Source organism: Exophiala spinifera (genome assembly GCF_000836115.1).
Source record: "Exophiala spinifera strain CBS 89968 unplaced genomic scaffold supercont1.3, whole genome shotgun sequence".
In the NCBI taxonomy this organism is placed as follows: Eukaryota; Fungi; Ascomycota; class Eurotiomycetes; order Chaetothyriales; family Herpotrichiellaceae; genus Exophiala; species Exophiala spinifera.
Genome location: NW_015622515.1, coordinates 895,984 through 919,454, shown reverse-complemented (window position 1 = coordinate 919,454; position 23,471 = coordinate 895,984). Strand labels below are relative to the sequence as shown.

The 23,471-nt window shown below is 52.9% G+C and overlaps 12 protein-coding genes across 12 annotated transcripts; 7 read left to right on the top strand and 5 right to left on the bottom strand.

Annotated features, from left to right (window-relative positions):
- Nucleotides 1-633: 633 nt before the first annotated feature.
- On the top strand, nt 634-2,091 carry PV08_04082 (uncharacterized protein; the record flags this gene model as incomplete). The annotated part of the gene is made up of 1 exon (XM_016378431.1): nt 634-2,091. The coding sequence occupies one exon, from the start codon at nt 634-636 to the stop codon at nt 2,089-2,091; it is 1,458 nt and encodes a 485-aa protein (XP_016237108.1).
- A 605-nt stretch (nt 2,092-2,696) lies between these two features.
- PV08_04081 (uncharacterized protein) lies at nt 2,697-3,716 on the top strand (the record flags this gene model as incomplete). Its single annotated transcript, XM_016378430.1, has 2 exons — nt 2,697-3,355; nt 3,491-3,716. 2 exons carry the CDS (start codon nt 2,697-2,699, stop codon nt 3,714-3,716), a joined length of 885 nt encoding a protein of 294 aa, XP_016237107.1.
- Nucleotides 3,717-4,495: 779 nt separating this feature from the next.
- PV08_04080 (uncharacterized protein) lies at nt 4,496-5,048 on the bottom strand (the record flags this gene model as incomplete). Its single annotated transcript, XM_016378429.1, has 3 exons — nt 4,496-4,629; nt 4,721-4,934; nt 5,010-5,048. 3 exons carry the CDS (start codon nt 5,046-5,048, stop codon nt 4,496-4,498), a joined length of 387 nt encoding a protein of 128 aa, XP_016237106.1.
- A 401-nt stretch (nt 5,049-5,449) lies between these two features.
- On the top strand, nt 5,450-6,370 carry PV08_04079 (uncharacterized protein; the record flags this gene model as incomplete). The annotated part of the gene is made up of 3 exons (XM_016378428.1): nt 5,450-5,487; nt 5,551-5,662; nt 5,732-6,370. 3 exons carry the CDS (start codon nt 5,450-5,452, stop codon nt 6,368-6,370), a joined length of 789 nt encoding a protein of 262 aa, XP_016237105.1.
- A 286-nt stretch (nt 6,371-6,656) lies between these two features.
- PV08_04078 (uncharacterized protein) lies at nt 6,657-7,593 on the bottom strand (the record flags this gene model as incomplete). Its single annotated transcript, XM_016378427.1, has 2 exons — nt 6,657-7,350; nt 7,529-7,593. The coding sequence occupies 2 exons, from the start codon at nt 7,591-7,593 to the stop codon at nt 6,657-6,659; spliced, it is 759 nt and encodes a 252-aa protein (XP_016237104.1).
- A 921-nt stretch (nt 7,594-8,514) lies between these two features.
- PV08_04077 (uncharacterized protein) lies at nt 8,515-10,404 on the bottom strand (the record flags this gene model as incomplete). Its single annotated transcript, XM_016378426.1, has 3 exons — nt 8,515-9,246; nt 9,321-9,718; nt 9,813-10,404. The coding sequence occupies 3 exons, from the start codon at nt 10,402-10,404 to the stop codon at nt 8,515-8,517; spliced, it is 1,722 nt and encodes a 573-aa protein (XP_016237103.1).
- Nucleotides 10,405-12,083: 1,679 nt separating this feature from the next.
- PV08_04076 (uncharacterized protein) lies at nt 12,084-12,882 on the top strand (the record flags this gene model as incomplete). The annotated part of the gene is made up of 3 exons (XM_016378425.1): nt 12,084-12,146; nt 12,206-12,298; nt 12,352-12,882. The coding sequence occupies 3 exons, from the start codon at nt 12,084-12,086 to the stop codon at nt 12,880-12,882; spliced, it is 687 nt and encodes a 228-aa protein (XP_016237102.1).
- Nucleotides 12,883-13,270: 388 nt separating this feature from the next.
- PV08_04075 (uncharacterized protein) lies at nt 13,271-14,628 on the top strand (the record flags this gene model as incomplete). Its single annotated transcript, XM_016378424.1, has 2 exons — nt 13,271-13,384; nt 13,432-14,628. 2 exons carry the CDS (start codon nt 13,271-13,273, stop codon nt 14,626-14,628), a joined length of 1,311 nt encoding a protein of 436 aa, XP_016237101.1.
- Nucleotides 14,629-15,434: 806 nt separating this feature from the next.
- On the bottom strand, nt 15,435-17,091 carry PV08_04074 (uncharacterized protein; the record flags this gene model as incomplete). Its single annotated transcript, XM_016378423.1, has 2 exons — nt 15,435-16,884; nt 16,934-17,091. 2 exons carry the CDS (start codon nt 17,089-17,091, stop codon nt 15,435-15,437), a joined length of 1,608 nt encoding a protein of 535 aa, XP_016237100.1.
- A 591-nt stretch (nt 17,092-17,682) lies between these two features.
- Nucleotides 17,683-18,489, top strand: PV08_04073 (uncharacterized protein; the record flags this gene model as incomplete). Its single annotated transcript, XM_016378422.1, has 3 exons — nt 17,683-17,755; nt 17,837-18,235; nt 18,296-18,489. 3 exons carry the CDS (start codon nt 17,683-17,685, stop codon nt 18,487-18,489), a joined length of 666 nt encoding a protein of 221 aa, XP_016237099.1.
- A 400-nt stretch (nt 18,490-18,889) lies between these two features.
- Nucleotides 18,890-19,499, bottom strand: PV08_04072 (protein yop1; the record flags this gene model as incomplete). Its single annotated transcript, XM_016378421.1, has 3 exons — nt 18,890-19,068; nt 19,118-19,181; nt 19,233-19,499. The coding sequence occupies 3 exons, from the start codon at nt 19,497-19,499 to the stop codon at nt 18,890-18,892; spliced, it is 510 nt and encodes a 169-aa protein (XP_016237098.1).
- Nucleotides 19,500-20,579: 1,080 nt separating this feature from the next.
- On the top strand, nt 20,580-23,437 carry PV08_04071 (uncharacterized protein; the record flags this gene model as incomplete). The annotated part of the gene is made up of 2 exons (XM_016378420.1): nt 20,580-21,274; nt 21,319-23,437. The coding sequence occupies 2 exons, from the start codon at nt 20,580-20,582 to the stop codon at nt 23,435-23,437; spliced, it is 2,814 nt and encodes a 937-aa protein (XP_016237097.1).
- Between the last annotated feature and the right edge of the window lie 34 nt (nt 23,438-23,471).

Here is a 23,471-nt window from a genome sequence, read left to right as displayed (position 1 = left end):
AACGAGGTACAGAACCGACGCGGGCAGCGCGGAGGATGGCGCTACGCCCGATCCGGTAGACGCAATATCAGTGCGTGTCAGGCCGCTACCCGTACAGTGTCTTATCTATTCTTCCTCCCAACGTTCGCTCGATTGTCCACAAGAGACTCAGGTCTCCCCAGGATTGTCGACCCTGGTCGCCGTTGACGGGCCTAACCCTTGCCAACCTCTGGTTTCCTCACTGCTCGTACTCCATATCTCCGTTCAGTTCCCAGTGCTTGATGGCTGCTTTTGGGACCTCCCTCTCAACAACAGCTCAATTTCGTCCTGTGCAACGGCAAAACTCCCGAGGTACGTTGAGATTATGCGCCATTACCTCGACGGTAGCCCTGACCGCATCGTCTAGCCGGTTGCGCCACTTGCAAAGAACGCCGCATCAAATGTGATGGCGGGGTTCCCAGCTGTCTGAACTGTTCGAGGCGAAGCTTTGCTTGCCCCGGTTATGCCAGATCGCTCACGTGGAAAAAGAAGCATCAATTCCTTCAGTCCTCAACCTTGGAGAAGGACGCATGGTCCATTCATCGTTCACAGCGATGCGGGTCGTCTATCCTGATGCATGATGGATTGGGGGATCGAGAAGGCGCATCATCCGCCATGGTTCCCCTGCCCCGAGACGTGCAGCCATCAAACGACAAGATGGTACTCCTCCTGGCTCACTACTTTCGCAAGGTTTGCGTCATCAATTCTTGCTTCGATTCCCCTGCGAATCCGCTTCGAAGCGAGATCCCGGCTCTGATGACCTCGTCGCCCCTTGTCCAGTCATGCATTTTGAGCATGTCGGCCGGTCATCTTCGCAACGCGTTCCCGCATTTGTCGCTCGACAGCTTGGAATATCTTACCGCTACAGTATCCGAACTGACGAAAGAAATACAAACTATCCTCCCGCACCTTTCTTCGTCCATCGTCCCGAACCAGAGGTTTGAAAATGCTCTGCTTGGAGTCATCATGCTGGGCGTGACGACCTCGTGGCATGTTTCTTCTGGTCTTGGACTTGAACACATCTCCGGCGCTCGCGCCTTATTCCGATGTTGGATCGACCACAAATTCAGGCACGGACAAGTATCCGATGGTGAATGGTCCCGCTTAGATTTCTATCTGGGCCTGCAGGCATACTGGGAATCCATGGCTGCCTTCCTGATAGATCAGGATATTCATCAGCTGGATTACTTGGATGTTGCCTTTACCGTTCCCCGAGCGCAAGCCGTGTGTGTTCATCCCTGGACGGGGTTAAGTGCCATTCCCTGGCTGTGCTTGGCAAAAGCAGGATGCATTGTGCGGTGGAAGAGGAGGCTATTGCACGGCGGTGTCCTCGGTGAGAGTTGCACTGCCACCGAGAGCGCCCGACTCCGCTCCCACCTCGAACTCTCCCAGGCGTCACATCGCCTACTCGAAGAGCTACTACGCTACGACATTCCAGATGACTCCCAAATCGCGGACACGTTCGACAAGCATACTTCAAAATCGGATCTGAGGAATTTAGCACGTTGTTGCCAGCTGGCAGCGATGCTAGAGTGTGCTAGATCTCTTGATAGTGGCTTGGAATGGCGAGAGGCCTTAGATCTGGCCGCGAACATTTTGCAGGATCCTTCAACCAGTCATTTCGCCGAGCTGGAATGTCTGGATCTCACATATACTGGTGTTCTGCAAATGCTCGCGTTGCAGATATTACGACTTTTGTCAAGTATCCCGACAGACTCCAGGACGCGGTCACTGCATCATCTCCCTCTCTTGATTGCAGGCAGCGTCCTTTTACCACAGATAATGGGAAATTCGCCCTCGACGCCTCCACCGCTCTCGAATCTCGAATGCAGTGATGTCATGGACGACGCAAGCAGTGGTTCAACACCTTTTTGGCGCCGATTCGTCGTCGAGAGAATCTTGACCCTTGAGAAGATGGTCAACCTTGACGGGCATCGAACAATAAGACTTCTTCTCAGTCAAGTATGGACACGAGGCGACGCCCTAGCCCAGCCAAATGATCACCCTCAGTCTGCAGAAGGCCTCCACTGGGTAGATGTCATGGAAGACATGGGTCTGCAGTTTTTCCTCTAAGCATGTCCAGCATTTGGATTTGATTAAAACAGCGCAACCCATACAACGAGACGAAGCTGTTGCAGGGAAGACCAAGTGACGGAAATACAAAAGATCAAGAAACCCCGACACCCTGCCGAGTCATTTAGACCTCTATGTAGGGTCTTCGATACTCCGATTCTATTTCTTATCGGCCGTCAGCTCAAGTAGTCACGGCAATACAGCGAGTGTAGCGATGCGAGAACCTTAGCATTGCATCCCGGGACCGAGTGGTGGCACCTATTGGCCCAGCCGGCCGACATCTTAAACCGAAGATGGAAGTTTCGTTCGATTGGTCGACCAGCAGCCGGTGCTCCACCCACCACCTCGTGTTCGAGCCATATCTGTCGATGCAATCAGGATGGTTTTCCCATTCACTTGATTAGCAAAGCCTAACTATGGCAGCATTGAAAAGAGACATGCTTTCCCTGAAGCCGCGGAGACCCCTTTTCGACGCATTATATATGCCGGCCACACGTTGATATATGGTCTTGAAGATTCACGGCTAAGTCTGGTTCAGCTTACCACAATTGCATCACCCTGATCATTGTAATCTTTTCGATTCTCCCCGACTTTTTGTGGCTAACATGGCCATCTCAGAAACTGCAACACCAAGTATCGTCCGCGTCAACGCGGCCGAGGCAAGTGTAGACTTTCTTTTGGACATTCTCGAACGTGACGGCGGCATCATCATTGAGAATTTCATCAGCCCCGACACAGCGGCTCAGATTCGGGCAGACCTCAAACCCTACTTCGAGGCAGACGGAGGAGATGTGTCCGGGTTCTTCCCAAAGACCACGCGCCGGGCCATCGGGCTGCTGGGGATCTCGGACGGATGCGTCGATTTGGCGCTGCATCCCCTTCTCACCGAGGTCGCGTCGCGGCTTCTGACGTCCAGATACGAGTACTGGATCGGCCAGGAGCGCCAGACCGCCGTTTCCAAGCCGCAGATCTCGAGCACGGTCGGGTTCCAGGTGAACCCGGGCGGCGAGCAGCAGGGCCTCCACCGCGACGAAATCGACTACCACACCCGGCCGGGAGACAAGGCCATGATGCTCGGTGCCGTGACCGCCCTCGTCAGAACGACAAAGGCCAACGGCGCCACGATCGTGATCCCCGGGTCTCACAAGTGGGGAGACGACCGGATGCCGCTCGACCAGGAAGCATTCCCGGCAGAGCTGAACCCGGGAGACACGATGCTGTTCTTGGGAGGCACGTATCACGCTGGAGGCGCCAACACTACCACGTAAGTAGGAGCCCCTCGGATGCTTTGAATCTCAGGGGCGCGCGGTTTTTTTTTTGTCTTTATTCTTAGAGCCCCCCCCCCTTTGATGATTGTCGTTCCTGGAACACTGACTGACACGCCGGCCGCACCACAAAGTGACGAAGCTCGCGAAACCGTCGGCATATTCTTGTGCAAGGGCATGTATCGCCAGGTCGAGAACCAGTATTTCATGGTGCCGCCCGAGAAGGCTGAGCGGCTCTCTCCCAAAGCGCGGCGTCTGCTGGGCTATGCGATCAGCCCTCCGTTCTGCGGGTTTGTCAAGTACAAGGACCCTATGGAGGCGATATTTGGAGTTGTCGACGAGGAGACTGTGAAAATATGATTTTGGTGACGAGTCTGTCAAACCTGGCAGGCTTTGCATGTTGTATGAATTTTCTGCTTCGTATGCTGCCGCCGTCCATACTTGCGGACCTCGGACGCTTTCAGGAGGCGGAGCGTCCCTGACGCTTTCTGGCACGAAATCTATGGGCAAGATTAGCTACAAGATGTACATTTGACTACTTCCGGACTACTACATGTCGGGGCGCCGTCAGTCTATATGCCTTCCAGTGTACATCGATCAGGCCAATACCTGGTAGTTTCTAAACGTATCTGACTTGTTCGTCGATGCTATGATCACTCCCGACGATGCTATAACCTACAGGTGCTATTCTAACCGTAGATTTTCAGAACTACACCTCTAGTACATCCCAGGCGAACGTTTGTAACGAGCTGGCCCGCCGATGTACGAGGGAACACGGCCTCATGGTGCCGTGCATGCGAGGCTACATATATCTTGGGCGACTAAAAGAAATGGCAGCCTGCACTCTCACTCCCCTTGATCAATACGTGTTGGCCCCTCTTCTCGAGTTGCCTGGTCTGTAGATCACTGTTTCCATGTGCCGCTTCAAAATTGCCTGCTATCAAATGAATATATGATCTGGAGCTCAACCTCACGTGCCGTTACCAACAGGTAGGAACGTCCAGTAATGTTTTCAGTTTTCACAACCGCATGATTTCGTCCAAGGAAATGCCACGTTATCCTTGTAGTCACCCAGTATATCCCCCGCCACGAGCGTCGCAAACCATTATTATCCTTACACAGTAATCTTCCTACCGACTTCAAAAGTCTTGCTCCTCCTTAAAGAACTGGGTGAAACTGATGATGGTTCCGTAAATTAAAAGACCGCCGACGATCGACATGACCATGGCCGGGATCTTGATGAGGGCGCAATGAGCCAGGAGAACGGGTAGGGCTGTTGTACGTGCAAGTCTCTTGTGTCAGCGCATCTCGGCCTTCTTTTGTTTTTTCTAGGCTTCAGCATTTTCGCCGGGACAGAAACCTACCAATGCCCATGACAACCAAAAACCCAGTCGAGAACCGTCCCAGATCGATCCATGCACTCGCATTGCTCTCGATAAAGTCATCGGGGTTCGCGCATCTCGAAGCGATCCAGTTCGGGACCGGCGCTAACACATATGTCGCTACCACGAGGAGGGTGAGGAAGTTGTGGAAGAGCGCAGCGGAAAGGATGACGAGGAGAAAGCCGATGGCGAGGACCTTTTGGAACTGTCAGTTACCACACACTCTCCTCTCTCTGTCTCCGGAGAACTTGTGGACCGGATGCGAACGTACAAAGGAGAGAGCGATGATTGTTTTTAACCCTGCCGTCATCGTGGAATGGAGTGTGTCGTATATCCGTACGGGTTGGCGCTTGCTGGCGGCTGGGGACTCTCAGTCGAATGCAACGGTTGGTGTAATGAACGTCTGGAGAGGGCGAGAGAGGCGTGCAAAGAATAAATCGTATCAATGAAGCAGCCGTAGGCCACACAGTAATACTAAGTAAGGTGGTGTGAAGGTGGGTGTGTGTGTGGCTGGGTTGATGCTGGTCAGTGGTGACTCGGGGTCGCTGCAAGAAGCTCCGACTGATTCGCGGAGAACGATCGATTTGCGCGTCTCAATTGCCTAATTGTCTGGCCTCTCTACATACAACTACAGAGTACTTCCTTACAACCTGCGATTAGATTCCTTTTCTCTCCCACCTTTCGATTCGACTCCTCAAGCTTCTCATCAAGATGTTCAGAAACAACTACGACAACGACTCTGTCACATTGTAAGGCAGTTCACCTCCCTCGACGGCCGCACTCGGGACCTGTATAACTGACCCCATCCGCAGTTCACCTCAAGGTCGAATATTTCAGGTCGAATATGCTCAAGAGGCTGTCAAGCAAGGTTCCGTAGTTGTGGGAATCACCAGCAAGAAACATGTCGTCCTGACGGCACTGAAGGTTTGTATTCCCCTTCCCTTGGCTCAGAAATGCCGTTGCACAATCAATCACTCATGGTATATGCGACAGAGAAACGCAGAAGAACTCTCGTCGTACCAGAAAAAGATCGTCGGTGTGGATGACCATCTGGGAGTCGCCCTCGCCGGCCTTGCCTCTGATGCCCGCGTCCTCTCGAACTTTATGAAGCAGCAGTCCCTATCCTCCAAGATGACATACGGCCGACCCATCCCGGTCGAGCGCATCGTCAACATGATCGGCGACCGAGCCCAAACCAACACACAACACTACGGCAAGAGACCCTACGGTGTCGGACTGCTAGTGGCTGGCGTCGACGAGCTGGGACCTCACCTGTTTGAATTCTCTCCCTCGGGTCTGACGCAAGAGATGCTGGCTTGCGCCATCGGAGCCCGCAGCCAGATGGCGCGAACATACCTCGAGAGACATCTAGACGAGTTTGCCGACTGCAGTAGGGACGAGTTGATCAAGCACGCGTTGCTGGCGCTGAAGGAGAGTCTGGCCCAGGACAAGGAGCTGACGGTGGACAACACGAGTTTGGCAGTGATAGGCGTGGGCGAGAAGGACGGCCGAAAGAAGCTTGAGAAATTCAAACTCTACGATGGACAAGAAATTGGGCCTCTGTTGGAAGCGAATGTCGAATCGACGGGTGCAGAAGGTGGAGAGGGAGATGCGATGGAGACGGACTCGTAGTGACATTTGACATGAGACACCCAAAAAAGATAGGAAAAGAGAAAATACCGACATGGTGTGCAAATGCATTCGGCACGGCGTTATTGGAGCGCGAAGAAAGGGCTTGTCACAATACCAACTCTACCATGTATCAGGCAGGGGTAAATGGAACGAGAGCAAGTCGGTGATTTGAATCCGTCGAGTCCTTTTCTCTTCTCTTGTTGGTTGTTTGCCTTTCCCAGTATTGTTTGACCGTGTCTCTTATCTATGCCGATGCTTTTCCAGGGTGTTCGTGTGTGGGCGAAATCTATTCTAAACTCCAATCCAGCTTGTATCTACCAGGGGCAAGCTGATAGTCGCGCAAGGCCTGGACAACCTCGTCGGTGCCCTTCACCTCGACGAGGATGTTGGCGGCCCCCTCGGCCACGAAGCCTTCCCTGATCGAGTTCCTCACCCAGTCCAGAAGGCCGTTCCAGTACCCGTCGATGTTGACCAGCACGATGGGGATCTTGTGAATGCCCAGCTGGTTCCACGTCACCATCTCCATGACCTCCTCGATGGTGCCGTAGCCGCCGGCGAGCGCGACGAAGCCGGACCCGGCCGCCCCGGCCTCGACGGCGCGGGCCATCATGCTCTTGCGCGTGTGCATGTCCGGCACGATGCGCGTGGCGCCAAACTCGGACTCGGGCACGATCTGGCTATCCGGGTCGTCGTTGCTGTCGATGCGCCGGAGCTGCTGCGCCGTCATCGTCCGCTCCGTCTTCCTCGCGGTCTTCGTCCCCGACGGGTCCACCACCAGCTCCGACTTGATCAGCGCCCGCGGGATGATGCCCTGCACCGACCTGGGCCCGCTCAGGGACACCAGCGTGCTCGCCAGCTCGCCCATGATGCCCATCGTGCCCCCGCCGTAGACGAGGTTGTAGCCCGCCTCGTGCAGCGCCTTGCCCAGTGTCCGCGCCGATTCTAGGTGGATTGGATTCTTGCCTGGAGACGAAGCACAGCTGTTGTAGAAGATCCGTCAGTCAGTAGTGACTAAATACCATTGTCGTCGTCGTCGTCGTCATCTTCACTCTCGTCCATCATCCCGCCGTCGCACAGGGGTTCGGAGGAGACGAAGTAGGAAAAAAAAAAAGAAATTTCGATAGGATCATGCGGCAGGGTACAGGGGTATCAACTTACAAGACACACACGACGGGCTTCTTGCCCTCGGACTCTGGCCCCTGAGGCACTTGCGTGGAAGACATGTTTGTGGATTGCGATTAGGTAGGTATATGGTCAAGTCGGTACCACTGTCTAGATCTAGGGAGGTGGCGGTGTTTTTTTTCTCTTTGGTGACCGAACTGCCTGAGGAGTGAGTGAGGTTGATCAATAGATCAATCAATATGTGACTGTTTCCCAGCGTGTAAATCGTCGTCGAGTCGACGTCTGGCCCGGTCAGGATTCTGAAGTTTCTAGTTCGCGTACTCCGTCGAATAAAACAAGTAAACAATAATAATTCTCTCGCGGACACTTTCGGTGACGCTGGGAGCCTGGGAAACCAGGACTCGAAAGTCTTTCGGTGTGTCGTGCGTGGCTCGAACCAATGAATGTGTATATTGTAGTAACCCCCTGATTCACACCAAAGATTGTACAAGACAGTGGGAAGCAACCAGGACCAGATGAAATCCAACGTGGCAGCTCGACATTCGGATACTGGTCTGCAGTGTCCGGGCGTGTGAGGTTGACATGACGTGGGAAACACCACCTGTATATGGGATCGATCGTGGACGTCGTACTCGTACATCGTTGAGCAACAACACACCTACCAGTCTCCATTCGTGCCACATATATGACTCACACCGAGAGAGACACCTGTCTATGCTACGTACATGCTAAGAGTCTCACATTCAGGTCCACTGATATTGGCCGCTATACATGCACACGCGGACTAAGCAATGAGACCTTGTGCCATGCCTTCTTTCTGTGGTATACAAATCTACCATCCACCGTCCACTAGGACCGACTATTCGACCAGCTCATATCCAGTTGTCGCGCTAGGATAATCAGAACCCATTCATCCTAACAGGCGCGAAAGAAACAGGCAGTATCAATATTAACATTTTTCACATTAGTCGTACTTGTCATGTATATATATCCCGACTTTTGCTAGATCCTTCATAACACCATCAAAAATTATGCGAAGGACCTAGGTGTCCCGGCCTTATAGGAACCCTATCATATCTCTGATGTAATGGCACCTCTGGATCTACACCTCGGTAGTTACCTTGGCCCGCGTCCTGCCCACCAGGTAGCTCGTAAGGGTTCTGCCCGTCCGAGGGATGAGGGTAGTAGCCATCATCTTGGGAGTACGTGCCGCTCGGCGCCGAAATTGGCCCCGAGTCGCCTGAGAGGTGACGCTGATGCGACTGCTCAGGACGTCCCTGTGCTTGGCTATCGGGCAATTGGTGGATGTTTCGTTGGTCTTCAGGCAGTTCGTTGACGTAAGCTGCAGCAGCTGGGCTCATAGGGCCCTGCTGTTGTTGGGGTAGATGGGATGTTGTCTGGCCTTGAGAGTACTCGCTCGCGTCAGAGACTGACATGCCTGACGATCCTTGCGGAAGTGGAGGCGAAACCGATCCCCAGGAGCGGATCGCCGCCGCAGCTGGAAGGAGTCGATCAGGAGATCTAGGGGGAGGCTGTAGAGGAGGAGAAGTAGCGAGTTCGGATGATCGCGTATCAGATCGGTTGGAGGAGTACCCAGCCACTGCAGCCATGGCGCCCATGCCTGAACGCCCTCCGGTTGCCGAACCGCCATACTCGCTCATGCCTGGGATCGGCCCATTGGCATCATAATTGTCGTGATCGAGGGAGTTACGCTTGCGACGTCGTCGCATGTACCACGAATACCAGCCACCAAACTGGGCGAGGGTTAGCGCTTCTGACCTTGCATATGGTACTTTGCAGATACGGCCTCAGAGGAAAGAAAACTTACAATAGCTGCGCCCACTACGGCAATACCAACGCCAGCTCCAATGCCAGCTTTAGCTCCAGTAGACAGACCGGAACTGCCACCAGACCCACTATTTTCTGCTGCTATGGACGGACTCGCCCCCGGTGTGCTTGTAAGTGTGCCGACGTTTACTACTGTAGTAGCTGGCGACGTTGCAACGACAACCGACGTTAAGGTCGTAAATGCTGGAACACCATCTGAAGTGGTGGGAATGACGGAGGTGACTGTCTCTGTGTGGGTAGAGTACGAGATCGATGAGCTGGTGGTGGTTATGACGACTGGGGTTTCGCTGCTGGTTGTACTTTCTGTGGTTGTGGTGGATGAGGGCGTTTCGGACGTTGTTGTTGTTGTCGTTGTAGTTGATGAAGTAGTGATCGGGGCTGGGAATAGGATTCTGCGTTAGTATGGCGCGGTCAAACAGCAGTAATTCCAGCCACACATAAACAAAAGATGAATATCGAAACGAATACTCACTGGTAGTGCTTGTTGTGGTGGTAGTTGGAGAAGGGGGAGGCGTGGTAGTGGTAGTACTATCCGTGGTAGTGGTCGTGGTGGGAACTACGGTGGAAGAAGGGGAAGTATAAGTGGACGTCTCAGAGGTCGACAAAGTGCTGGAGGATGTAGACGACGACGAGGATGAGGAGGACGTGGTATCAGAAGTCGTCGTGTAGCTTGTGGTTGCTGCCACGAAACGAACATTATAAAGAGCAGAGGCAAAGGTAAAGGCAAAAGCAACGCAAAACCAGATGCGAAAGAGAGCAGACTCGAGACGAGGAAAGGCTGGGAAATCAGACTTACTGGTGGTGGTTGTTGGCAATGGTGTCGTTGTGGTGGTTAAAAGGGAGGTGGTAGTGGTAGTCGTTGTCAGAGGGGTAGTTGTGGTAGTTGTGAATGGTGTCGTCGTCGTCGTCGTCGTCGTGAAGTCAGATGTCGTTGTCGTCGAGCTTAGTGACGTGGTAGTGGTAAATAGTGAGGTCGTCGTATCCGAGGTTGTATTATCTTGAGCCAGCGACAGACCAGCGCATGTGAGCAACAACAATAGCGATGACTGTAGGAGCCTCGCCATGGCTGTGAACGCTGGCGAATGCGCCGCACAGGACACTGCGCAAAGAACAGGAAAACGCTTGCCGCAACGACCAGGCTGAGAAAAGGGCAGAAAAAAGCAGTTGTGAGATGGATGGCGGCATACTGGAGTCTAAAAAAGAATTCAACGTGTATGCTAGTGCTCGTCAGTGGTAGCAGCCGGGGCCATTGAGGAGGATGGGACCAGTACGTGCGAAGTGTACCTGCACGAGCGCCTCTCGGAGGCTTCCCTTGTCCTCGACAATAGGTGGTAGCCCTATGCTGGAAGCGGGGTTTGCCTTCAGCTGTCGCATCGGGATGCCAGCGGCCAGACCCTCCACGATCTCATGCCATCACAGCCAGTCTGTCAGCGTCGCCTCCGTAATCCCGAGCCCACCTGGGGCCATGCGAGGGTCCAGCATCGGCTTTTTTCATGACTTGGTGCCCAGAACTGGCTAGTTGACTGCATGCAACGTATTGAAAAGCATGACGGGAGGTGTGAGACCCGTATCTGGCCAATAGGACTCGGCCGGGTGTCGATAAATGTTAGACATTGCCGGGAGAAGACCCAGAGGCACCCAATTGCCGGCGATGCACGTGCACCATTATCGTATCTTATTCTCACGGCCGCGGCCTGATAGTGCGAGCGGTGCGTGGGAGACGGGTCGATACGAGTTACTGTATAAGCGAGGGCTTGCGATGGTTTCTTTCACCATTTGGGGCTCCGACGGTCGCAAGCTGTCGCTGTGAGATGGCCTCGAAACTCTCCAGGCGCAAACAGATCCCAGCAAACCCGAAGAGAAGAACTGCAAGTCAATGTGGCCCTACAGTACGCTAGTCGGCAAGCACGGCCCTCCAAGCACTGAAAATAGAGGCACTAGAATGAGGCTCAGGAGCACAGACCAGAGTATCAGTAAGGACCAGTCAGTCCACATGAGGAAGCCAGCTGCGCCCGCTCATTATTTGGGGACCATCGTCATGCAGTAGTAACGTGAAAAAACCGACGAATACCACCTTGACACCAGCAAAGGATAATGTGGGGGCTGGGAGCCGATTTCGCGGTGGTGTTGGTGTTGGTGAAATGCCTAGTTGAACACTAGTGCTATGCAGAGCGAACCCTTCTGTACCCGAACTCTCACCGCCGCTGCAATGAGGGGCATGCACACCTTTGGCTGCTATAATGAAACCGAGGCTGTCAGAGAAGCTTCTTTCTTCTATATAAATCCGAAGGTGTGTCTTTGTGCTCCTACAGTAATCTGACCAGCGGCGGGGCGCGTGTTTCAAGATCGGGGAGGATCAGCATTAGCCCAAGGTTAACCCAACAAAAATCGACTCACCTAAAAACTTTCCGACCTGGTCTTACCTGCGCTGGAATTCATGTTGATGCTGCTCCTGACCAATGGGTGCGAGTGCACTTCACCGGTTTGCGACCGGGGCAAGTTGTACTGGTACGAGTACGAGGCAGATGGCGGATTCCTCCCTCGTCTTGATCAGGACTAGCTCAGCCTCGTCGCAGCGATCGACGTCATGATACAAACCCAGCTTTAAGTGATCGCGTCGCATAAGGTAGTTTTGGCCGTTTTCTCTTTACCGGAGACGGACTTGTGATTGCATATGACGACCGCCTTGCTGCGACTCCTTAGAAGGAATCAATTGTCACTTCCCTCACCCAGGCTGTTGACGATGGTGGAGAAAATGTCTACGTACTCACCGCAGGCAGCAAAGGTGACCTCAGTAGAAGCGATGGTGCGTCCCTTGGCAATGCGTGAGACCAAAATGCATGTCTGATTACTGAAGCTTGTTAGCCGGAAGGTGAATCAAAATGGATCACCTTGAAAAAGATTACATATCGCGACCCGGCGGGAAAACAAAGGCTATGGGAATCGGCAGAGAGACTGGTACGTGTGTCTCTTCAGGTGCAGCAAGTCGTCACTGACAGATTCCCGGCCAGACCAGACCCAAGAACAGCGAAGTCGATGCGGTTGGTGTAGTAGCCATTCTCAACGACCCGAAGTCCTCCAAAGGTCCTTCTTTACTGCTCCAGAAGCAATTCCGACCGGCCGTCAACAAAGTCGCGATCGAAGTTCCGTCTGGCCTCATTGACGAAGGAGAAGACCCTAAAACCACTGCCGTCCGCGAGCTTAAGGAAGAGACGGGATACATTGGCACAATTCCACAAGACGCAAAAGCCGCTGAGGGTTTTTTGATGTTTAATGATCCCGGTTTCTGCAACACCAACACCAAGATGATCGTTGTTGAAGTGGATATGTCTGATCCTCGAAACCAGGAGGGCAACTTAGAACCCGACTTGGAGGAAGGAGAGTACATCGAGACATTCTCGCTACCTCTGGACAATATGTGGAATGAGTTGGGCGAGCTGGAGAAGCAGGGCTACGCGATCGATGCTCGTGTCGGCACTCTTGCGCAGGGAATGGAGATGGCGAGGAAGTGGAAGGAGGTGTTGAACAGGTCTCCATCGTAGAAGACAGCGCGGCGCCGTTTGTTGAATAACAGTTCCCAGACCTAAGGTAGCTACAGACTCGGGATACTCAGTATCTGCCCTTCCTCACAAGGTAGGTAGGATTGTGTAACAAGACGAAGTCCTCCGTACGAATACTCCACGACGGTTCTTCCGGAACTAGCAGATGCCCCTTGCTCAGCCTCGTCAGCCTTGCTCAGCCTCGTCCACCCCGATTCGTCCGACGTCCAAATTGCCCTGTTAACAGATCTCACTTCTCACGCAGTCGCTTGCTCCCCCACGTTTCAACAGCCATGATTCTGACAGATTTTTGACTCGTCAAGTCAGTAGGTCTCCCGGACTTCCTCCTACACTTGACCATTCTCGCCTAGCACATGCGGTCGCCGCTAGTATGGGTATCATGGGAGGTCACTTTGTTGGCATGTTCGGGACGAGAGACGAATGGTTCAATCTACGCATGCTACCCTTCATACTGATCTGGGCCATTTTCGCAATCGTATTCCTGGTGCGTCGGACATCTCCCGCTTCTTGGGTACACACTGACATCGACAGATATGGCTCTTCATTACTCTCTTTGTCCCGAACCCTCGGCCACCCTTTCCCCAGGAAAAACAATTCACTACGGTCGATAAGACGGGCGACGTGACTGATCCGGAGCCATTACCTTGCTGGTACGAGGACATGATACGCCGCTATGGCCAGGCTCGGCGAGAAGACCCAGAGCGGGAGATCGAGGTTGAAAGGGACATCGGAATCGAGCCGGCCGAAGTGTTCATGACGCTGGTCGTGCCAGCGTTCAACGAGGAGGACAGACTATCAGGGATGCTCGAGGAGGCCGTGAATTTCCTCGAGACAGAATATGGAACGTCGAAATCAGACGAAAATACAGGCTTGGACACACTTGCAGAAACGGCCACAGCAACAACAACAACAGACACATCCCAAACACCGCGGAAACGCAAGACCAAGTCGGCCAAAGCGAACGGTACGCCAACACCAGCAGCTCCGCTCCGAGGGTGGGAAATCATCCTTGTAGACGACGGGTCTACAGACCACACGCTCCTGACGGCGCAGACGTTTTCCCGGAAACACATTCTCCCTGCGCAGCCGCGCCGCGACTCAGGGCCCTGGACACACCGCAGCCCGAAAGGCGTGAGCATCCCGCCTGGGTCGATCCGCATGGTGTCCCTGCTCTCCAACCGGGGCAAAGGCGGTGCGGTGGTGCACGGCATGCGCCATGCGCGAGGGCAGTACGTGCTCTTCGCCGACGCCGACGGGGCGTCGAAATTCTCCGACCTCAGCAAGCTCGTATCGTCTCTCCGGTCCATCGAGGACGAGTCGGGCCGCGGCGTCGCGGTCGGGAGCCGCGCACACCTCGTCGGGTCCGACGCCGTGGTCAAGCGCTCCAAGCTGCGCAATTTCCTCATGCACTCGTTCCACCTCTTGCTCAAGTTCATGACCCCGCCCGCCACGGCGCGCATAGCAGATACCCAGTGCGGCTTCAAGCTCTTCTCCCGCGCCAGCCTGCCGCACATCGTGCCGCACATGCACATGGAAGGCTGGATCTTCGACGTCGAAATGCTCATGCTGGCCGAGTTCAGCGGCATCCCCGTCGTCGAGGTCCCCATCGGCTGGCGCGAGGTCATGGGGAGCAAATTGAACGTCGTACGGGACAGTATTGGCATGGCATGGGGTCTGGCCCTATTACGACTCTGCTGGGGAACAGGGATCTATAGAAAAGGAGAGTGAATGTTAAAAAGCCAATAAAATAAAAAAGTGATGCATTGCAGGATGTTTTGTATAGATACCTACAGGTACCTATGCCCATGTAGGCAGGAGGCTGCGCCTTGCATTATACGGTCTGACGGGCTGCCTACGTACCTCAAACCACAAAAAAGCGCATAGAACGGGAGCGACCAAGAAATTGGGGTTTTGGGTTTTTGTGTTTGTCGTCTGTGGTCGCCAGCGCAGAAGAAATGGTGCTGTGCTTGCACTCACACGTCGCGAATATAAAAATTATAGGTTGGGGGCGGGCGCGTTGGCTGTGCCAATGCCGGGAAGAGACAACTACCAGGGCCCCCATGAAATGACAAGGTGACGGTGTCTGTGCTACACAAGAAGGCTCCAAAGCTTTCCGGAACACTCTAATTGTTACAGTACGTCGGAGAGAAAAAGACAGAAGAGCAGAAGTGCCGGAGGAAATCTGCATGCTCAGGACAGGTAGCCTTGGTGTCCCGTATACAAGCGAAAACCGAAAAACGGGAGATGTGTTGTGGTGGTTCTTTGAATCCATTTCGCCGTACTGATTAATAAATGAGAACAAGAAACGACCGGTATGAGTTCCAGTTTACCGTCCATCATCTCATACAATACATAGCTACCTAGGGATGATGTGTTACGAGATACCCTTTACATGCCAACGACCAGCGGCACCGGTATTGTAGTACCTAGGTACCTACAGTAGGCAGCTTGTCATTCATTCAGTCATGCTATGGAGCGAATCTGCCCTTGTTCCTCCTTTGAAATAGCCTTCTTTCCCGGTCCTCGTACATTTATCATTTGGGTTGGAAGGTCGATCCGGTGACCTTCGTCCAGGCGCTTTCAAGCTTGCTCTCAATCATTTCGTCAACACGCTCTGTGCCGACCTCGCTGACGCCTGTTCCGGCCGACACTTTGATACCTTCGTCCGAAGAAGCTTGTTGCTTCTCTTCAAGATTCTGATCTAGGTTGCTGGCGTAGATCAGAGCCGCAAACGCTTCGAGTTCTTTTACTTCCGCCTCGGCAGTGGAGATGTATTCATTATATGTGTTGTTGTCGTTGCCAATGGCGTGAGCCTGGCGGGTGATGATGGCCAAAATTTTTACAAGTATCACTCTTGGCTCTCCAGGCACAACGGTCACTGCCGAGTCTAGCTCTTGAATGCGAGGTTGTGTTGTGCCGAAGAGCGACGGCGACGGCGAGGGCGAGTGTGTTGGGTGCGGTGGAAAAGCCTCTGCAATAACATGGGCGTCCACCAAGTTTGAGAACATTGACCCCAAAAGCAGAGTATGAATCCTCGTGAAAATCGGGGAGTCAATAAGATCAGCGGTTTCGTCGAGAAGTTGACGCAGAGGCCCTGACGAGGTATCAATATGGATGGAAGAGCTGTCTTCGCCAAGTCGTCGCTCGTCATGAGTTTGGGCTGGAGACGAAGGCGTGGGTGTGATCACGCCCGACTCGATCAACACCGCTTCCTCCTCCTCGCGGGGAGGCAGCATGTATGGTAGCCACCTCGTAGCATATCTTTCTTGTTCCGAACTCCCCTCAACTTTCCGCCGTACTGCAAGTACCAAATCGCTGATTCGCGACGCCGAAACCCCTTCCCTCGGCGAAATGTTTCCAAACACCTCTTCAACAGCCGTCCTGACCTTTGTCATGATCTGTGCGTAGCCCCTGTGCAGTAGATACCATGAGAAAGTCAGGTACCTTCTGTTTGTCTGGAAATCATTTCCAAACCCGGCTCCTGCGCCTCCGTCATCGTGATCCTCGAGCGAGATCGAGTTGGCTCTCCCGGGCGGCGGAGGCCTCGCAAGGGAAATGACTGATGACAGATAGGTGAGCCTGCCGAGCAGATTCAGTTGTATTCTGGTCAATATCACTAGCAGCGACAGGCTGTATATCAGCGTGAACGCTCTAGTGATTGATGTGATCTTCAATTCATTCCAGAGCTGTGCTTTTGTCTTGCGAGGAAGAAGTGTGGAACCCTCTCCTTGTATCTGGCTGGCGTGAATAAAACTACCAGTCTGAAAACTAGACATGCTGACAGTATCGCCGTCGTGCATACTTGAAGCTTCTGATTTTCCTTCGCTCGAGGCACGAGCCAGCCTTTCGGCTTTCTTTTGTTGTAACTCATAAGTCAATTGCTCCACGGGTAGTTCTTTGAGGATATTGTCGGTCAAGGTAGGTAGAAGAGCAAGGACGGTGAAGGTACAGTCCGTTTGGTTCTGCTCGAATCGCCGTTGAATGCTACAATGGGCAGTCAGCGGGTGCTCAACTCCGGGCTGAAATGACAGACTTCTCTTTTGCTATCCTGTCCATCTGCATGCGCTCTCGCGCCTCCTGGATCTTTCCCAGCACATACTGTCCCGCTAGATATGTTGCACCAACGACACCAGCACCAATTGCGATGCCATTGCGATTTCGCCTGATCCAGCGACGCGTGGCTGATATCATCGTGATGGATTGGTATAGGACGCCTCTATCTTGGATACGAGATGATTGCGAGCAGGGACATGACCGCGGGTGGTGGTCCGGGAATCTCAGCAAGAGGAACCTTGTAAGGAGGAGTGTGACCAAAGAGGACGATTGATTGCCTTGGCCTATTGATCACAATTCACAGAATCCTCCGGTTAGAACATCATACATGGGACGTGGCTAGTGAGTGCCGAGGCTGGCTGTGGTCACTGGCCCATTTGCACGGAGTAGAAGAGCATGATCCGGTCCAGTGGCCACCGGGGCTGTTGGGGGACGCTGGAACCGGCAAAACAACCTGCCGAGAACCTGCCCTGTGCCCCTCGATTATATGGTTATAGTCTCAAGGTGTCTCTGATTCACTGCTTGATTGCCTGAGACTTGCAACTCACCGCACGACTCTTTCTACTGCCCGAGGCACCATTGAACAATGAGTATGATGACCATGTCTTGAGCTACTCCTTCACACCGGGCGCCACCGTGCTGGCTGCCACTACGCTCTCCTTTCTTCCGCTGAACTGTCCCCCACTATACCCCGTTGAATCCCTTGCACACCTCAGAAAGGGACCGACCATGGATTTGCGCCACCATGAATATATAATCGAGGTTTTCGCGGACCAGGCCTACGTAAAGGACATTGTGAAAGGTACGAGTCCAGGCCTCCAACGTCGCACTGGGCGGGAGACAGGACGTTGAATTGCGTACTGACGTATCCCTTGGGATACAGGAGTCTTGCATACGATCTTCTTTCACCGATACTTTCCTCCTGTGCGTCCGGCACTCTACACGCCCACCGCGTCGTCTTCACACTCTTCGTCACATTCGGTCCAGTCACTACCCATTCCGCTTCCATCGATACTCGATCCTCCCGAGATTTCGGCAGCGATCGACTCTCATACCGCTTTACTCGTTTCGCAAATCACACCCCAGCCTACAGCGGGAGCAGCAGCAGGTGGCTCCCGTGGAGAGATTGTTGTGCGGTTCTTTGACAGAAAGAGGAGGAAGACGGGCATAACTGCAGGCTGGCTTGGCCGGTTGGGTGGCGGGGGCGGTCAAACCGAAGAGGAAGTATGTTGGGAGGAATGGTGTGTACAGGTGGTTGTAGCCAGACCACGTAGTGAGGCCGGTGAGTAGTTCCTGAGCATTGCCTTGCAAGATAGGGTTTCCTTTTCACTAACAAGAACAGATCGTATCAAGGTCCGCCGCGCAATGGAATCGTCATTGCAAAAGACAGCGATGAAGATAGTCGCCATTGTCAACCGGGATAAGGATCATATACCTCCCATTACCACAAGCGATCAGAATCCGTTTCCCTACAGGATCTTTGTGAATCCAAAGCAGCAGGAAAGCGCCGAAAGAGGCTTTGGGGCCTGGAACTGAAGGACAGCTGGATCTTGCAACGATCTGTAACAAGTGATATTCAAATACAACAACAAACCAAATTCTTATAAGCAAAATAAATTAACATTCCTGTCTACTTGGGGAGTGCCATAATCTCATTGCGTCGCAGCCACCGTAATCATCAAGGTGCAACATCGATAACGTCTATTGTGCAAATACAGCAAAGTCAGTCCGTCCCCATAAGATCTCCGGCTCATACAGCTTGCACCGTACATGCTTATAGCTCAGAATGAGTAAGCATCTTTTCGTTTCATCGTCCAAACGTCAGATGTAGAACATCCGTCGGTCTCCATCTCCAGAGAGTTCATAGATATTGCATCAAGCGGCAGCGATATCTTTCAATTCTTGCAGAAAGTTCTGGTATGATCCCTTGAACCGTTTACTGGCTTTTCAAAGCAGCGTCAGCTTTGCCTCGAACATCTGCCGCCGCGCTACCGGTTTGGCTGAAGAATCGAGAGAAGACAGGTTGGATGAAGGATCGGAAGACGATTTGGGCACCATTAGTGACAGGAAGGGACATCCAAAGGATCAGGACGAATTTGAAGACGTAGTAGAATGCTAGGATGGGTCAGCGTTGTTATCTTCGAAGGGATCCTCAATGACTTACGGAACCAGTAGACAGCGTTGATCAGGCTCTCAAAGACGGTAAGGAAGGCATAGACAACCCAGTACTGGTGACAGCGTTAGCGTTGTCAAGGGGGATGCAGGACTACAATACGTACTGTCAACCATTGGGTATCATCAACCTTGGTTGCACTGAACAGCGCCTCAAGAGAGTAGTATCCCGGAATAACGAAACCGGCGAAATTGACTAGGAACTCGCCTCCAATGTTGAAAAAGACCAGGAAGAAGTAGAGGCCAACAAGTCCGAGGAAAGCATAGACCTTGGGGACATTGGTCTGCTTCTCAAAGTTGTTGAGAAGAGGATACTTGGACAGCTCCTTGTCGAGCTGTGAGATTTGGTGCTGAGTCTTATCTTGGAAGGACATTTTGGCGACTGCTGGGTATTGTTCTTGAAACAATAGGGGAGTGTATGATGAGAAGGATGCTGAAAGCTAGATAAAAGGCGATGGGATGAATGGAGGAAGCAAATGTGCGATGGGGAACGTCGGGAGTGGCCTTAAGGATGGATGGAGGAGGAGGAGCTGACGTCGTTCCTTGAATTGGGCGGTGATGATGTGCGTGTGCCGCTGCTGTTGTCACCTGCAGGCAGCTCCTGACGCTGCACCCGGTTTCGAAGGTCACAGACTCGCAGACTCAAACAGCAGCAAGGGGTTCTGTAGCCTATCGGGCTAGCTTCACCGATGCGGTAAAAGCAGCATGGTGACTTCCAGGGTTGGGTAGGTCGCTTTTGCGAGCACTGTCAACTTGCCGCAGACACGAGCCATGAAGTCTCGTTCCGCCCTGTCATCTGCAGCGAAGCCCGTCGACGGATTATCATGGCCGTCAAACATAGCACCGTGGAGAGATCGGTTTATCGTATAGAGGTACGGCTGCATCAGGAAGCTCCCGAATAGCAGACGATACATGGTCCGCTCTACGCCTACAGTAGTAATTGCATACAGTAGCACGTACCGTAGCCAGTGGGTGACCTCACCTATCGCAGCACGGCCCAGCAAAGTTATGAGCCGGCGTCTAAATGCGGACTAGCGGCGTTGGCCCATCAACTCGCACGAAAACATCCTCGACTTGTTAGTCAACACGGCCTTCGCGTCGACAGACCACAGAGATCGCTTTCAAACTGCACCTGTCGCAGCGGACGCCGATCCAAAGCACTGTTATCCCTGCTCTGGTCTCTGTGTCCTTCGTTCTAAAGCCTTCAAGTATACTGCGGCACGTTCCTACCGCCGTCACGACCAACACTCGGCTCCGCCACATGCTCTACCTCCGAATGGCCCTTGGTGATCACTTGGAAGTCAACCGCCAGAATCCAGAAAATTGTCGGATATAGAGCTGTCGTATCATCCTAACGAAAGCTGCTCATTTCCGCAAAATTGAAGCGCTTGGACTGAGTCCAGTTTTGATGAGGTTGTTTGTTGACAGCCGGGCTAATTCGACGCACAGTGCTCATGGCGCTGCCGCCAATCCACAATATGGAGGAACAAGCTCCCGAACCCCAAGGTCCTACCCATACAAACAATACAACCTCAAATAGAGAAAAACACCGTCGTCCCAAATCTCGAGGCTCTACCGCCAGTTTGCAGTCTGTAGGTGTTGGAAGCGCTTTTCAGCCAGCGCCGCGACAAGACGACTCGACAATGCCGTTGGACCACAACCACAACCACAACGGCTTTATGGTGCAGCATGGCCACCCACTGGCAACTGCGATGTACCCTCACAATCCGGAGGAAATGCTCATGCATTATCAACAGAACATGGCCGCGCAGTATCGACAAAACACGATAGAAGGCATTCCTCCACACGAGATGAGACCGATGTCGCAACAAGCATTCCAAGAGATGCCACCCTTCCCTATGCAATACCCTCATCCTCCATATGCCGTGCCTCCACAACACATGCATCACATGCGACATCATTCCGAACAATTCGAAGGCTCACCTGCGCCGGAAGATTCAAACGCAGAAAACGGTGGGGCGAAGCGAAGAAAGGGCACCGCTTCCAGCGTTGCAAACGATCAGGAACTACGACGATTGCTTGCGCAGTACCAGGGAAAGAGCCTTAAAGAAGTAGCCGCCGAGGTTCAGAAAAATGAAGGCTCTGGGGGCAAGTCAGAAAAGGCCAAGCAAGTCTTTGCCATGTTATGGTAGGTGCATCTCGCTCGATATCAGTCATCGCTGACACGCGTAGGCTCCAAGAAAACTGCCAGCGGTCCTCCAACTCGGTTCGTCGAGACCGTGTGTTTACGCGATATACCGAGCGTTGTGGTAATGAGCGAGTACCGACGCTGAATCCAGCATCATTTGGTAAACTCGTTCGTATCATTTTCCCCAACGTCCAAACGAGGAGATTAGGCGTACGTGGTGAATCCAAATATCATTATGTTGACCTTTCGTTGGTTGTCGATGATGACGAGCGACCTTATGGTTCTATACTGGAGCGACCCAGCACGGCAAACGGAGTTCGGCATGAACGACAGGGCTCTCATGTCGATGTGACCAGAACGTTCAAAAGCCATATTACTCCACCTCTCGAACGCCCTGCTTCTCGAGCCGCCATGGAGACAGCCGAGTTCCCAGCTCCAAACGTTTCCTTTATATCCCGTCCCGACGATGTCGTTGTTGCTGAAGACGATCTCCCTGAGATTGAGAAGCCGCATACCCCAAAGCTGGATTGTAAACATATCAACACACCAATTATACGATTACCGGTCAAAATGATGCCCGCAAATCTTGTTGCTGTTTTGCCATCTGTCCGCCCGAATCTACCTGCTAGCATGGCGACATACCTGGGTATGCCAACACCGAACTCGCTTTCTCAAATATCAACGGCAGCTCAGGAGCCACCTATCGAATTCCCCGACATTCATCCTTACCTAGAAGGTACCACCTATGATGCCTCAATAGCAAAGGCCCTGTTCCACCTCTATCGATCGTATTGTATCGATGTCATCGACGCCTTCAGAAAGTGCAAAGAAAAACCATTTTTCAACCACCACTCGGCGTTCAATGGCAAAATGACTGTGCCCGTGTCCAAGCTCTTCTCAATGGAGTGCCTGGCACCTTGGATACAAGAGTGCGACATGCGCATGTACAAACAAATTGTACGCTTCATTGCGCCCTTGGCCGTACAAAACGTGCCTGACGTCGTCTGGAACGTGTTCGATCGGATAGGCTCCAAGCTTGTTGGCCACCTTATTTCAGCGTTTGAAGAAAAATGTCCACTACATGTTGTCGTGGCAAAGACCGTCCCAGCTGCAAGATTTGCCAATCTTTTGAAGAAGCTCAAAGGTGCGAACGCGGCTACGCTACAATTAAGCCGCATGCTTGAGGATCCCCAGCAACGCACACAGATGTGGCTCGATCTGATGGCCATGGTAGATCCAGAGCGTCTGCTTGAAGAGAGTATGCCCCCCCCGGAGAGCTTCGACAAACTGCAGGATATTTTGAAACACGACATGAGACCATTGATATCACCTCTTGATGGTGAACTCACACGTGCCGCGGAAGACGACCCAACGAGTGCGTATGTGAACTTCCTCAATGACAGTTCGGATTTTGGCTTCGGAATTCTAGCCTCTGACAATGATGGAGAACCCACACCTCTACTGGAGAGATGGATCAGCTGGTTGGAGCAGTTGCCACAACTCTTCCACGGACACCACCCACAATGTATGGTTGACTGGCATTCTAGGCTGTGGAGTAGTCTTATGATGCAGATGGGACAAAACGGTGCCCACAGCTACCAGTCGTGGTGGTTTGTGGAATCCTTTGCGACGCAAATGCTTGGCTGGATGACCCAAATGGAAGGTTTGCTCCTAGACGAAGAGAGCCAGAAGCTTGCGGATGCAAGGGAAAGAGAAAAGAGCAAGGAGATTGACTCTCAGTCGACTCTGTCTCGTGGCATCAAACGAAAGAGGAGCGAAGATGATGCCGATGGAGAGAAGGCACGCTCTGAGAATGCCTCGCGGGCTGTGAAGAAATTCGCGCAGACGCCACCGACTCCTCCAACCCTGCCACCGGTTCAATCTGTTGAGCAAGCTCCTCAGGACGTCGATGACGACGCGACAGATGCGGATCTTGATGAGTTGCGACAAGGTGGCCCTTTAGATCTGCCTAGCTTTCATACCGGCCTCAGCAGTCCAGTCAAACGACCAAATGGTAACCATACCCTTGACGATAGCGGGATCGATCTTGGACTGGATATCGATGTCGAAGCCGAGAAAGAAGCACGAAAATTCAACAAGAGAGACTGGCTCCTCAGCAGCGACCCAGCGGACCCGCCTGTAGGGCTGGGAGTCATAGTGTAATTGATGGCAAAACTATGATGGCTCAAGCCTGGGC